General features: G+C 40.6%; 1 protein-coding gene across 1 annotated transcript in view; it reads right to left on the minus strand.

Moving 5' to 3' along the window:
• Positions 1–14,100, minus strand: part of cacna1db (calcium channel, voltage-dependent, L type, alpha 1D subunit, b) — a 114,513-nt gene that overhangs the window by 26,838 nt on the left and 73,575 nt on the right. The window contains exons 10-28 of the mRNA XM_050063865.1: positions 12,985–13,069; positions 12,203–12,363; positions 11,879–12,104; positions 11,105–11,312; positions 10,845–10,965; positions 10,532–10,646; positions 10,364–10,421; positions 10,169–10,229; positions 9,405–9,549; positions 9,101–9,230; positions 7,082–7,141; positions 4,985–5,091; positions 4,761–4,848; positions 4,511–4,618; positions 4,300–4,352; positions 4,042–4,188; positions 3,702–3,903; positions 1,783–1,941; positions 1,377–1,487 (exon numbers count right to left, since the gene is read on the minus strand). Coding sequence (XP_049919822.1) covers positions 1,377–1,487; positions 1,783–1,941; positions 3,702–3,903; positions 4,042–4,188; positions 4,300–4,352; positions 4,511–4,618; positions 4,761–4,848; positions 4,985–5,091; positions 7,082–7,141; positions 9,101–9,230; positions 9,405–9,549; positions 10,169–10,229; positions 10,364–10,421; positions 10,532–10,646; positions 10,845–10,965; positions 11,105–11,312; positions 11,879–12,104; positions 12,203–12,363; positions 12,985–13,069 — 2,345 coding nt within the window. The remainder of the gene's footprint in view (positions 1–1,376; positions 1,488–1,782; positions 1,942–3,701; positions 3,904–4,041; positions 4,189–4,299; positions 4,353–4,510; positions 4,619–4,760; positions 4,849–4,984; positions 5,092–7,081; positions 7,142–9,100; positions 9,231–9,404; positions 9,550–10,168; positions 10,230–10,363; positions 10,422–10,531; positions 10,647–10,844; positions 10,966–11,104; positions 11,313–11,878; positions 12,105–12,202; positions 12,364–12,984; positions 13,070–14,100) is intronic.

Raw genomic sequence — 14,100 nt, forward strand, 5'->3', positions numbered from 1 at the left:
ATTTGTTTCCATTATCAGATCTCTAAGACAGACTGTCCGCACTGTTGTTTGCAAGTGATCAGATCAGATATGTGTGTCAAGACAACACTAACCTATCTGCATGGGTTGCTGTGGTTACATTACTACGCTGATGGCTTTCCAATGCAGAAACATGAGAAGTGAAGGTCCAAAATTTGGGATCCCCTAAAAGCATGGTATTTCACATTGATGTGCATGGCTTTGCGGGACGCAGCAGTGCAAGCTTAAGAGAGCTCTGTGACCATCTCAGCAGGTGATCTGAGTGCACCTTCATACTTTATATGATAACCTGTGTGCAACTTTGTAAGAATGCAGAACAATCATCCTGAATGATTTAGGTTTGACAAAAATGTGAAGTTGGAGTGGCAAAGTTTAGACTAGTTTTATTTCTAACGTTTGGAATATTAGGCAAAATAGATTGAATACTACACTGATACAGGATACTGCATCAACAGTATCCTGTATCCCCATCTGATTTTTGTGATGGTCATAATTTGGTCCATCTAAATGTTATGATGGTCAATTTAAGAAATGAATCAGCAGTCAGGTAAAAATTTATTTGAAAATCTGCAGGGAAGACTTATCGAGCAGTACAAGGAGCAAAAAAATCTAATTGTATCTTTGTGTATAAATGATCACAAAGAAGTCTTCTGTAGGTTTAATCTTGTGATTAAGGCAAAGCTTACGTTAATAAACAACTTTCTAGGTTACAATTTTGCTAGCTTATCCAAAAAGTGCAAGCCGACAAGGATGTGGCATCAGGCACACAACACTTAGACGTAGGGAACCGCACCGGGTAAAATAGTTTTTAGGGAGTCCCCCATCATTTTGCCCTCTAAACAATCACACCAATCACAGATAGTTTATTTCAGTGTCTGTTACAGACTATTATCTCCCTCCATAGTACTCTGCTAATAGCTGTGTGGATTCTGCACAGTACTTCTGTCACTTTGTAGTTGACACTTTGAAATCCCATTTGAGCAGCCAGAGCCGCCGGACTGAGACGCATATGTAGAAATCTGATTGGAATTAAATTTCAAATCACCTCCAACTGTGGTTTGGATTCAATTTGCACAATTGCATTTCATGTGGTTTTATTGCTGTCCAGACTTTATGAAATCAATCTGGACATAATCTGGATATGCCAAAAAAAACAAAAAAAAAAACAGGTTTGGACTTGCAGTCTGAACAAGGCTAAAAAAATATGGACCTTTCCAGGCATGAAATAAAAAGGGAGATCTAAAAGGAAAAACTCTAAACAAGATGATCTAAGGAACTGATGGTAGTTTTGCATTTATTTGTATAAATATTGTGGAGAGGAGAGGAGAGGAGAGGAGAGGAGAGGAGAGGAAACTTACTCTGGGTTTGAAGGCGATGAGCTTGAGTATCATCTCCACAGTGAAAACCCCAGTGAAGACCATGTTGAGGATGTCCATGGCATAGTTAAACAGATGAGACTGACCATGATGCTGCAAAGAGACAGGCAGACTGACTGATAAGAAATATAAAACAAACATAATAATGCATGTATTTTAACTTATGTTTATCTTTATTCAGATGACAAGCAAAGGAAATTAAAAAACTTTAACTTCATGCAGCATTGTGGAAATCCAAACTAAATGATCATTTACATTCCCAGACGCAGGCATTCATTTTTCTCAGTGTTTGAAAATTGAATAAATTTGACACATATGATGACCGAAGGCAGATTAACCAGCAAGTTTATGTCAATTTCACCTAAAAGACTGAATAAAGAGCACTCACCTGAATGGCCAGACACAGGGTGTTGAGGATGATTAGGACAAACATGACGTATTCAAAGCCAGTAGAGTTGACCACATACCAGAACTTGTACTGGTAGGGGTTTTTGGGGATGTAGCGCCGCAGAGGACGAGCTTTAAGAGCATATTCCACACACTGACGCTACAGTGGTGGTGAGGGTAGGTGAAGGCAAAGAGAGAAACGGACAAACAAACAGAGTCAAGAAAAGTATTACATGTTTTCTTGTGTAAAAAAAAACAGACATTATTTGGAACAATCAATAATAAGATACAGCAGAAGGACTGTAGCTTTTACTACATCCATTTCTTAATACGTCACTCTTCATTTTTGAAAGCAGAAACATTTTATTGATGAAAAGATGCATCATTATTTAGCCAGATCCATTTAGTCAGGATTATCAAATGACAAATACTTAAAAGTCTGGTGTGTAGGATTTAGGGGGAACTATTGGCAAAAATGGAATACATTTGTAATTATGTTTTATTATTATTATTTATTAGTGTATAGTCACCTGAAACTACCAATAATTGTGTTTTCGCTTAGAATAGCTTAGAATGAATCCTTAATATCTACATAGGGAGCAGGACCTCTTACACTAAGCCCGCGATGTTGTACCACCAAGTTTCTATGGTAGCCCAGAACGTACAAACCAAACACTGGCTCTAGAGAGGGCCTTTCCTGTTTTTAAGTTACCTGACAGCCACCAGAGGTTCTACTACGCGCTTGGAAACGGAAGGATGAGGGAAGGGGTATTCAGTTGGTTGCAATCTGCAACCTCACCACTAGAGGCCACTCAATCCTACACACTGCTCCTTTAATAATTTGACATAGGGATGCACCGAATACATTCGGCCGAATATTGCAAAAAAACACACATTCGGTATTCAGTGGAATAAGTTAAAAGCAATGCAATCAAACAGCGTGCCGTGACGGGCGAAATAAAATGTCGGCAGTGTGGCGATCCGCCCGTCACAGCACTCGCATTTGCGACTAAAAATAGTTTTGAGCGAGCAAAATAGGCTTAAATCATTCAGCACGCTGTGCGCGCAGCCTACAGATTTCAACCACCAGCAGAAACAAAAGGCGAATCCCATCGGTTGTGGGTTGAACGGGGGTCACAGACATAGTATTCCTGTCAAATACGGCGGCCATCGGCTTACCGGCGACGGACAAGTCGGCTCCAATAACATCCTCTTCTTGGCGTCATGACTGCCCAGAAGTACCTGAACAGCCGAGCCAGCCGACCACAGGTATGTGACGTGTCAGAGGAGAAACGAGCCGTTCACATTTCTCTCTTTGTGGCAGGTAACGGTCCACAAACCTCACCGCACTTTAGGGACTGTTCTTTACTTATGAAGGGACTGTTCTTTACTTGTCAGGGGAGGAGGGTGGCTGGTTGATTTTTATTTTATTTATTTATTTTATTTTGATCCCCCCTATGTTAATCACTTATTGATGCTGTTTTTGAAGTATGAATAAGTCAATAAGTAATTTATTCCATTGAAATATCATTGATGTATTATAGAAAAGTGATTTATCTTTTTATAAATGACAAAAGGCACATCTGCCTCATTTTCGCTGTGGTATTGTGATACTACTCAGAACCATGATATTTTCATTGGTATCGCACAGTGGGATCCAATTTTGGTACCGTGACAACACTAATCTGGAGGGGGTTCATCTGCAAAAACTAATGAAAAACTAAACAACAATATTCTGTATTCGGTACTCGGTATTCGGCCAAGCGTTTAATAATATTCGGCTTCGGCCACAAATTTTCATTTCGGTGCATCCCTAATTTGACATGAACAGAGGTCTCCTACTAAATTTAAAATGTTCAATAAAAGCACCACTACACATCAGCATAATGCACAGACACAAACACAATAGGTCCCTCCTACCTGGTTCTTATCCAGCTCGCAGTTCTTATACTCCTTCTCCCCCTGCTCCTGAAAGGTGACAATAACAAAACCAACAAAGATGTTCATCATGAAGAAGGCGATGATGATGATGTAGATAATGAAGAAGATGGAGATCTCGATTCGGTAGTTGTAGATGGGACCCATGTTCTCTCTGTTGGAGTCGATGGCCTTGTACAGGAGACTGCAGGGACACACAGAACAAGGAGTCAAGATAATGAACAGTAATTTTTCATTTAACAAACATGAAATAAATCTTGCCATTATTCTCCATAATGATAGCTAAATCTGAATTCTACCTCAGATGCAAAGAAGTACTTACGTGGGCCATCCTTCGAATGTGGAGACAGTAAAAAGAGCCATCATGGCCATGAGGACGTTGTCAAAGTTGAAGTCGCTGTTGTACCAGATCCTCTCCCTCACCATGGGCAGCGCCGTGTCCCCATTGTTGTATAGAATGTAGGTGCCTCTGTGATTTAAAGATGAAATATCAACCACATGTACACACAAGCATATTCACAGAGACACTCACACAGGCCAAAGTCCAAACCTGGAAATCATTAGGAATCAAAAAACTCACTTGCATTCATCTGGGCTGGATTTTGCATCATCTGTGCAGCGATAAAATTTACCCTACATAAAAGAAAGCAACAGAGAAAGTCAGAGGTTTTTGTTTAAAACCACTACTTCTGTGCAAATATTTGTTGTTTTAGAGTAGAGGAGCCTGCTGTTTTAGTTATAACATCATTATCCTCAATCTCTCTTTTCCTTTTCCCATCTTTTCACTGTACCTTGAAGAGCTGCACGCCGATACAAGCGAACATGAACTGCAGCAGAGTGGTGACGATCATGATGTTGCCGATGGTCCTGATGGCCACAAACACACACTGGACCACATGCTGCAAAGGACACACAGTTACACACTATTAGTAGCAATACACAGCATTGCACCATAAGCAAAGGTGCATGCATGCATAATTATACTAGACACACACACATACAGATACACACTGCACCATGTTTTATTATTGTCATTCTGACCTTTAGTCCCTTGGCTCTGTTGATGGCCCTGAGTGGACGGAGGACTCTCAAAACACGGAGAATCTTCACCACTGAGATAGCAGAGGACCTGTGGAAAAAAATATACCACTTGATTCAGCTGAGTAATTTCCTTTCAGCAGTGTTTACTTGTTACGGCAAAAATACCACACAGTTGCTTCATGATATATATTTCAACATTGAGAAAATGAGTGAACGATACATACTGAATGCCAAAGGAGACCAGAGACACACCAACGACCAGCAGGTCTAAAAGGTTGAAGTAGTTTCTACAGAACGCCCCTTTATGAAGGAACGCTCCAAACGCTGTCATCTGGACAGAGGAGAGACAACAGTCAGGACTAAAGAAGACAGATCTGCCATCAAACACAAACACATACAAGGAGCAACTTCAAATCATTCTGAGGTGGGATTTACATGACAGTTATTACTATTTCATTTAGAGTACGAAAAAAGTTTTGTTGAATTTTGCATGTTCTTCTTGTATATTCCCTTATATACATATTCATGTTGAATTTCAAACATAAGTGTTCATGACAACAATATGCAACATAATCTGATTTTTCTCAGTTGATGATCCTGCACTGACAGCCCATTTGTCAAATGAATGCTGGCAGTGTATGTTTCTGTAAACCATGGATCAATTACATTTGTACGTTTCATATGTATCATATCAACCTTTCTGAAGTGACATAGTTCAGATTACATGTATAAGAGCTGTGTTTCTAATCAGGAGAAGACGGTGGACAGCATGAGACCTAGACGAGACAGCTGTGAAGCAGCAGTGTGTTTTTAATGACTTGTTGTGACCTTGCCAGCAGTGTTATTGCAGACAACTAGGATTTTTTTGGAACCATTTCCAGCGTTGGTTGTTACGACAGCAGTGGGGTATTTTAGCCAAAACATGTTTCCCTAATCATAACCGAGTGTTTTTTTGTGCCCAAGGTAATCACATGCTAACCACAGCGTTGTGACAACATGAAGTTGAAAATTGTAAGGGAAAAAGAAAATCTCAACATATGAAACTTATATGAAACTTATATGAAACTTATACAAAATGTAAAATATCCATGATTTCCAGACACGTACAATGCTAACACATGCTCTGGCAACTGGGTTGTGCATTGAAATTGAACTGTTGCATTAATGATGTTGTATAAGCCAGGATACACACTTAAAAGCACTTATAAAATACTGTGGTCAGAGATACATACATGTGCAATACTGCACACACACCCACACACAAAACTAGACATATCATAAACAATGCAAAATGTTCAGAGAGGAGACATGGAGAACATTATTCAAAAGCCACTGCACTCATTTCCGGTGCAGCAGATTAAGCCAGGGACGGGGCCTTTAATCCTCTACTGATCAAATTTTAGGCTTAAGCCATAATACATGAGATTTACCTGGTGCAGGCATGCAGCGAGCAATGGGGTAAGGCAGAGGATTTAATTCTAGCAGCAAACATGATAAAATTGTTCCTGATTTTTGTGGATTTCTTCAAGCACATTATTTGGGAGTGCATTAGTCAAAAAAGACATGAAAAAAGGGGGCACATCTGTGTGTACAGTATGCAATCAGGCAGTGGGATATAAAGCTTGATGTTAATTTAAGGTCATCTCTCCACAGTCCAGAATATTTTAAAACAAACATAATTCTAATTAAAAAATCAAAAATGTTTGTTTTTCAAAATATGTGAATCTATTAGTCAATGATGCTGGCAAAGATTCAACGTTTCAAAAATGATAATGGTTGATGAAAGGTTTCACAATGCCACCAGTGCCAATCAAGCATATATTTTTCAATCGTCATCAAGTTTTAAAAAAAAAAAAAGATAGAAAAAGCACAGTAGAGCTGTGAAATTTGAGAACAGCCAAACAAATAGTTGTACTCTGGAGAGCCACTGGTCTATAAAGTGGTCGAGGATGAAGAGGGGATGTGGGCCGTGATGGAAAAGTGACTGACAGACATAAAAAATATCTGACGTAAACGCATGATTTCCACGTTAACGTACTGGCGCCATGACAACAAGGACAAGCAGGCGGCCATTTTGACCAAAAATTTCATACAAAAATGAGGGGAAGGAGGACGTGTGCAGCAAGCTTGGAAGTGGTGGGTTGTTGCTGAGGCAGAACAGTTTTTATAGTTTACCTTAATAAGGATCTCAAATGTAAACATACTAGTGAAGACATAGTCTGCATAGCCTAGGATCTGAGGAGGCAATCAGAGTGACATAAGCACGCAGGGTTACTGAAGCTCTACCCAGCACAGCACGACACAGCACAAAGGTCATTTACCTTCAACAGGATCTCAACAGTAAAGATTGCGGTGAAAGCATAGTCAAAATAACCAAGTATCTGCAAGAGGCAATGCACAAGTTCAAGTCATCAAGTCATTCCAGGATAACAGCACAATAAGATGCAGTTTATATGAATACAGAAAGATGAATACACAGATGAGACATAACTCTTAGTATAATAAAGCTGCACGAGGTAAGAATCTAATGCAGTATTGTGCAACAGTAATAAATTGGTAAGCAGGAGAGCACAAAGTGTGTTGTGTCTTCAAAGAAAAAAAATCAAACCAAAAACAACTACTGTTGGTCACACATGTCGATCAGTCCTGTCTCCTAGAAATTAAGTTCACGGATTTGAAACACCAAATGCGTTTTTAAAGGGCAAACATAATGCACAGCGAACTGCATTTTCTATTAGCATTAAGATTCTGGTGTCAGTCCTGCATTCTGTTTGTCCACCATCCACCCTGACCACCTGCCTGCCAATCCAGAGAAGTATATAAATGTAGTGTTTCATCAACTCAAAGTAAAGTTCTCTCTGAACATAATCCAGGCAGCGATTATGTTGTCACTGCAACATAATTATGAAAAGTTTTTAGTTAAATACAAACAAAATTTCTAGGAGACAGGATTAATTTGTTAATATACTTAGCTTGCCAGCAGGGGCGAAAATCCCATTTCATAGTTGGGGGGGACAATAAACAGTAAAGTTTTAGAGAATAATTCCAGGGGGGGACAAGGAAAAAAAGTTGTAGCCTGTCTTTTATACAGCATCTTTTACCGCAATTTGACGCTTTAATCTTCTCTCTATCTCTCCAACAGGCAGAGTGAATGTCTATACTAACTAAACTAAAACTAAAACTAAACATTTCCTGCAATTAAACTGGTAAACTGGTTTATAAACAGTGTGCTGTGAGATCTGCCGCTGCGCACCTCACAACCGTGCGTAATGGCCGCTCCTCGTCTGCACGTCTTTCATGTTTGTCTCACTGACAGGTGGAGAGCCTACAGACAGGTACCCATTGCTCCGCCACTGACTGCTCTTGTCCTGTCCTCTCCCTCTTCTTTCTCTCCTGTCCTCTCTATCACTAAACTCTGAGCTTAATCATTAGCTTTTAGCTTAGCAGCACTCGTAATTGAGTAGGCTTTTGAACAATGCAGGAGAAATGTTGCAGACAGTTATATTATCAGCCTGGGCCTGGGGCTTGTTGTAACAGTAAATGGGATGTGTTGTAACTTGTGTAAGTTAAACTGTGTCTGTGTGAGTGAACATCTTACCCTGCGATGCGCGATGTGGGCAGCGGGTCCAGCCACATGGCTACTGCTGCCAAGTAGCCCCGCCCGTTGGAAAGAGTGTGGGATATACCACTACTAGGAATGGGAGGGGGGGACTAAATCTTTTAAGATTTAAATAGCACATATTTGCGCGATTATAATGAGCACCACTTACATTGTGCTTTTAATAAATACTACTGCATTGTTCAAAAATTATTAATTGTGTCTCAAATGATTCTAGGGGGGTACAGCTTTACTGAAGGGGGAGTCATGCCCCCCCTGTCCCCCCCGGGATTTCCGCCCCTGCTTGCCAGCATAAAAACACTGCCCATGTACTTTTTCTATGTAGCTAGGGTGGTAAGATTTCATGTTATTTGAGTGTCATTTACCAAATCGTGTTTTCCATAGGCCTTTTTCACAGCAGACAATTTGACTGTTAAGACACAGACAGGTGTTCCTGATGACACTAACGATGGCTCTGACCCAGTGAGCCACAACAGTGTGACAGTATAACAGACTTTACCATACCAGGACCGACACTGGCGCAGCTTAATGGAATTCAGCCATCACTGATTTTATTATTTACACCTGTGCTTTTTCTTCTGTGACGTCAAGATGTCTGCTGCGATAAAGGCCGACTGTCAGTTACAGTGAGACAAATAAAGCCTCCAAATGTCGTGTGTAAAAATGTGGGGCAGCCTTTTAGGACAGTTAAAGACTGCAGTCCCAGTGGTCGTCAACGTACGATATTGCGAGCAGAGAAGTTGCGTATTGGGTCCTCAGCAGCCAGAGAGACGGAGCTGAGCATGATGAAGACCAGGATGAGGTTGGTGAAGATCTGATGGTTGATCAGCTTATGGCAGAATACGCGAAATCTGTCGAAGAAAGACAAACAAAGATGGATAAATTGAGACAGGATGAGGCACAGAGGCAGATATGGCATCTTTAATTTTAGCTTTTTGCTTCATCTATTACTGATGTCAGAGTTGTTTCTTTTATTTCTGTTGAACAGGTAGACTGGTTCCTGTGCCAGCGTGTCTGAGACTCACGGGTTAGTGCTGCTGAAGATGAAGAAGGCGCTGCCCATTGGGATGGGTGGAGTCTTCTCTTTGATGGTGAGGTCAGACAGCCTCTGAGGGCGAGGCCCTGGCAGGACTTCTGGGAGAACGCCATTATCGTCGTCATCGTCACACACTAGCAAAAGAGAATTCGTATTTGTAGTTTGTTTCATTACTGATGCTTTCAATTCAGTGTATCTAATTTTTTACATAAAGTCTACAGAGTGGTTTACACTTAGCTGTTTTAAAGGCCTACTATGCAGGATCTGTCAGTTACTGTTTGTAAACCGTATCGCCAGCAAAAGTGGAATAAGATTCACTTTCCTTTTGGAATGAGCTTTGCGTCCTTAGTGTTTTGCCATGCTAAATTTGTGGAGGATTTTTTGGCACTGTCTGCAATTTTCATAGCTTCCTCTCAGATCTGCTTACGGTCTGGTACCTAGTCGCTTTATAATAAAGTCCTGATCTCACCTGCATGCTGTGCCCTATCAGCTATCACCAAAGCCACTGACTGCTGTGTAGTGTTACTAATATCAAAATGTGACTTCATTTCTTTTCCTTGAGCTGATATTTGTGCTACAGTGCAAACTCAACTTGACAGTAGCTGGTGAAATAACACTAAGACCTCTGCCTATGATGTTTTTTCTCATTGTTCAAACTTCTAGTCAGTCACAACACCATGAAATTACATGAATTCATGGACTGATTGTAGACCCCAGTTTGGATCCTCCTCACTCAAGACATGTCACTTTTACCTGGAGAGTCGATGGCAGGGTACGACTCCTTGTCTTCCTCCAGCAAGACCTCTGCTGGAACCTGCACACAGTGATGTGTAAAAATGTACAATAAGAGATGAAAACTATAGAAAATGCACTTTGAGACAGAAGGTCTGTTTATAACAAACTTTGCCAGATTTATGAATACATCTAGAGCTAGTCTCTGTCTTTTACCTTGGTCTCTCCGTCCTTGATGTCTATTGTTTCAACTCTCTTATCTGCGCTTGCATCCCTGTTAGAGACAGATAAAGCGCTTGTAACAAATGTGACAAATGTCTACAGTCAAACAGAAATTGTGAACGGAAATTCAAATGTGAAATGTTGAGGTGTCCTAAGCTGTACTTGGCACTATTCTTCCTCTTCTTGGCCTCCTCTTCCTCCTTCTGTGCTGTGTTGAGGCTTTCTGCGTCTGCCAGGTTGTCGACAGCGATGGCCAAGAAGACATTCAGCAGAATGTCTGGTCATGTGACTTAAGGAGGAAACACTGACCAACATGAAAGACGCACCCTGGCTTTAAGGATATGGAACAATATGAACTGGCTCAGTATTATAACAGAACTTTTTCACACAAGCAAGTGAGAAAATGTGGATTTCTTTCAGTGTGTGTTTGTTATGTGTCGTGTGCATGTGTGTGGGTTTTTGGCCAGGAGGATACAGTTTCCACAGATGAAGAGGATGATGAAGTAAATGCAGACCACCATTCCCGAGGAGGCCGGACCGCCGTACGCCATGATACCATCATACATCACAGTATTCCAGTCTTCTCCTGTCAAGATCTGCCAAACACAATATACAGTGGAAGCCATATAATCTATTCTGTGACTGATTTCTAGAAAACATCTGCCATGATCCAACAATTTATGATAGATAGAGTAGGACTAAGACTAAGGATTACGACTAAAACAACATACTCACCTGGAACACAGTGAGTAGGGCCTGGGGGAAGTTATCAAATGTGCTCCTTTTGGTCACAGTCTCGTCAAAGTTGAACTTGCCCCCAAAAAGCTGCATGCCAAGCAGGGAGAAAATTATGATGAAGAGGAAGAGCAGCAGCAACAGGGAGGCGATGGACTTCATGGAGTTGAGCAGAGAGGCCACCAGGTTACTGAGAGATGCCCAATGACTGGAGAAGAAGAAATATGAAACAAGTTAACAGAGGGACAGACAAAGACTGCCAAACACATACACTGAAGACACACCTGTGAGAACAATGAGGGGAAATGCAATAATATTGGTTAGACAAGGCATGAAGACCATACTCCCTTGCATCAAGCAAAATGTCCCACAATATACTCACTAAGGACATCTGATACTGTATGTGCTGTATTTCACTGTATTTAATGTGACAACAGCAGATCAGAACAGCATTCAAGCACTGCCAGGCGTAGGCTGTCATTGTAAGAAGCTGACCCTGTCTCCTCTAAAGCTACAGCACAGTCTGGCAGCAAACTTAATGTCCTATCAATAAGCTTGGATGTATGTGTTGAATCTTCTTAGTGGAATATCCTAATTAATAGCAAAGGTTGATAGCAACCTTTAGACACGTTTTGCCACCAGTTTGGTTACTGCACAAGTCTGAATAGAACTGAAAATTGAAAATACCCTCAAAAATACACATCGCCCTGTTTTAATTAAAAGACTGAGAGAAAGAATATGGCCTGAAACTTTTCTGTTCTTTCTGTTGCTCACCGTGTAACTTTGAAGATCCTAAGGAGTCGTACGCAACGGAAAACAGAGATGCCCAGTGGAGACATGATGGCCAGCTCCACCAGGATGGTCTCCACGATTCCTCCACACACTACAAAACAGTCGAAGCGGTTAAACAGGGACACAAAGTACGCCTGCAGCCCCAAACTGTACATCTTCACTAGCATCTCCAAGGTGAACATCGCCAGGAGAACTTTGTTGGCTGCGTCTGGAGAGGAGCAGAGAGGAGAAGTCTTAATTCATCAATTGTCCCATAGTTGAACAAAGTCAAGAAAGCTGAAAACCAAACAGAACAGAAAAAGATACCCTGTACTTCCGTCAGCCAGTTTGGTTGGTTGTAGTGCTCAGAGGCGATGGTGAGAGTGTTGAGGAACACCAAGATGATGACCAGCCAATAAAACGTCACAGACTTCACGGCTGCACGACACTTCCTGCGGCAGAAACGGTTCCACCGTCGCCACTGACGACTGATAGACAAATACTTCTTTAGGATCTTTTGTCTTTGGACTTCAACTACATATATTTGATTCTAACATTTTCTCACATATACAGATATACATGCGGTGAAATAACATGAAAGAACAATACCACTGTGTAAAACTGGACAAATACCAATTACAAAGAGGACTGGGTAGATTTTATGTGGGTCAACAAGGAACCAAACACAATGATGAAACTGTAGCGAGATCAGGATAAAGACTGATTGATCAGACATAAAACATGACAGACACTGGATCAATCGCAAAAACTTTTATGAAAACACTGGGGATCTGAGCAATTCAAATACAAGGTAAGAATGAGCCATGCAAGATGAGTTGAATCAAATAAATGAATGAGGAAGGCATCTGCCATGCAGTGTCACACAGTACCAAGGTACTAACCTGCACTTTGACTTAGTAATTTTTTGACTGGGGAGAATAAAAGATGAGGCGACTTTAAATAAAGAGTAACAACATGTGCAATTGTGCACCCTGTGTTTGAGTCACATTTTGTAACATGTACAGTACAACAGCCCCACTGGGTGCATCGACTGTCCTTTATGAACCTGGTTTTATTGGCTCATCATGATAACAATATGTCGCACTCACCACAGCGGCCCACAGCAGCGGGATTTGTCCTCCTCTCCATTGTGATTCTCTGTGTTCGCTGACTCTGTCTCACTGGGCATGCTCGCTGTGATACCACACATACACACACACACACACACACACACACAAACAAGAGAGAAATAACATGAGATGATAAAGTGCCAAGTTAACACAGAGGTGTAGGATGTACTGTAAAAACTGTGTCCTGAAGGAAACAGGTTTCACCTACAAAAATCTCATTATAAAAGATTTTTCTGTTGACACCCAGGCATTTTTGGTTTGGCTTGGTTTCATATTGAAAAGAACAGTCCTCTAATCTACTACACAGAGAATCACACATCAGACTGCAGTTTGAGCTTCACTAAACAGTTACTGATATTTTTAGATCCTCGCTGATTGTAAGCACTGGATCTCTAATTTTGCCTTTTCTGCTTGTAGATTTGTCAGCTGCAATTTTATCTTTCTTTCATATTTTTTCAGAGTGTACAGGTCGAACCAAACCACCAAAATGCTAGCCGAATCCTTCTCAAACTTTGACATTAATGAAAAGGAAATTCAGCCAGGTTTTCCTTAGAACAGAATATTTTTTGTTCTCAAAGAAAGAGGCTGAAAAATGAACAAATGAGGTATCTTAAGGTTTCTGCATAGATCAAGTCACGGTGAGTACATGCTGCCAGACCTGAGTCAAATTGGACTTTGTAAATCAGTCATTTTATAAACCATTTACCAATTGGAAACATCAGCACACAAATGTTGTTATTCAGATAAAAGAGTTTACTTGTTGAATGTTGAATCATTTCAGTACTGACTGCTTTGTTCAGTTGAAATGTTTGATCAGACTATTTGGTCCAGGTCTGTATGCTGCAACAGGTATTAGTTACATAGTCACAGGGTTACAGCATACAGTATATTGGAAATCATATATACTGTACATGCAGAAAATATTTTCTTTATAAATGACAAATGAAAAGCAAATGATGATGACTGGATGAGGGATCTGAACACAAATAGTTTGACAATATTGTTCTTCCTCTCACTTCTGATCCAAAATATAGTTAACACACTCGTGAAATCAACTGAAAACATTATTGTGTATTTCTATACATTACAAGGGGT

Source organism: Epinephelus moara, chromosome 16, assembly GCF_006386435.1.
Source record: "Epinephelus moara isolate mb chromosome 16, YSFRI_EMoa_1.0, whole genome shotgun sequence".
Lineage (NCBI taxonomy): Eukaryota > Metazoa > Chordata > Actinopteri > Perciformes > Serranidae > Epinephelus > Epinephelus moara.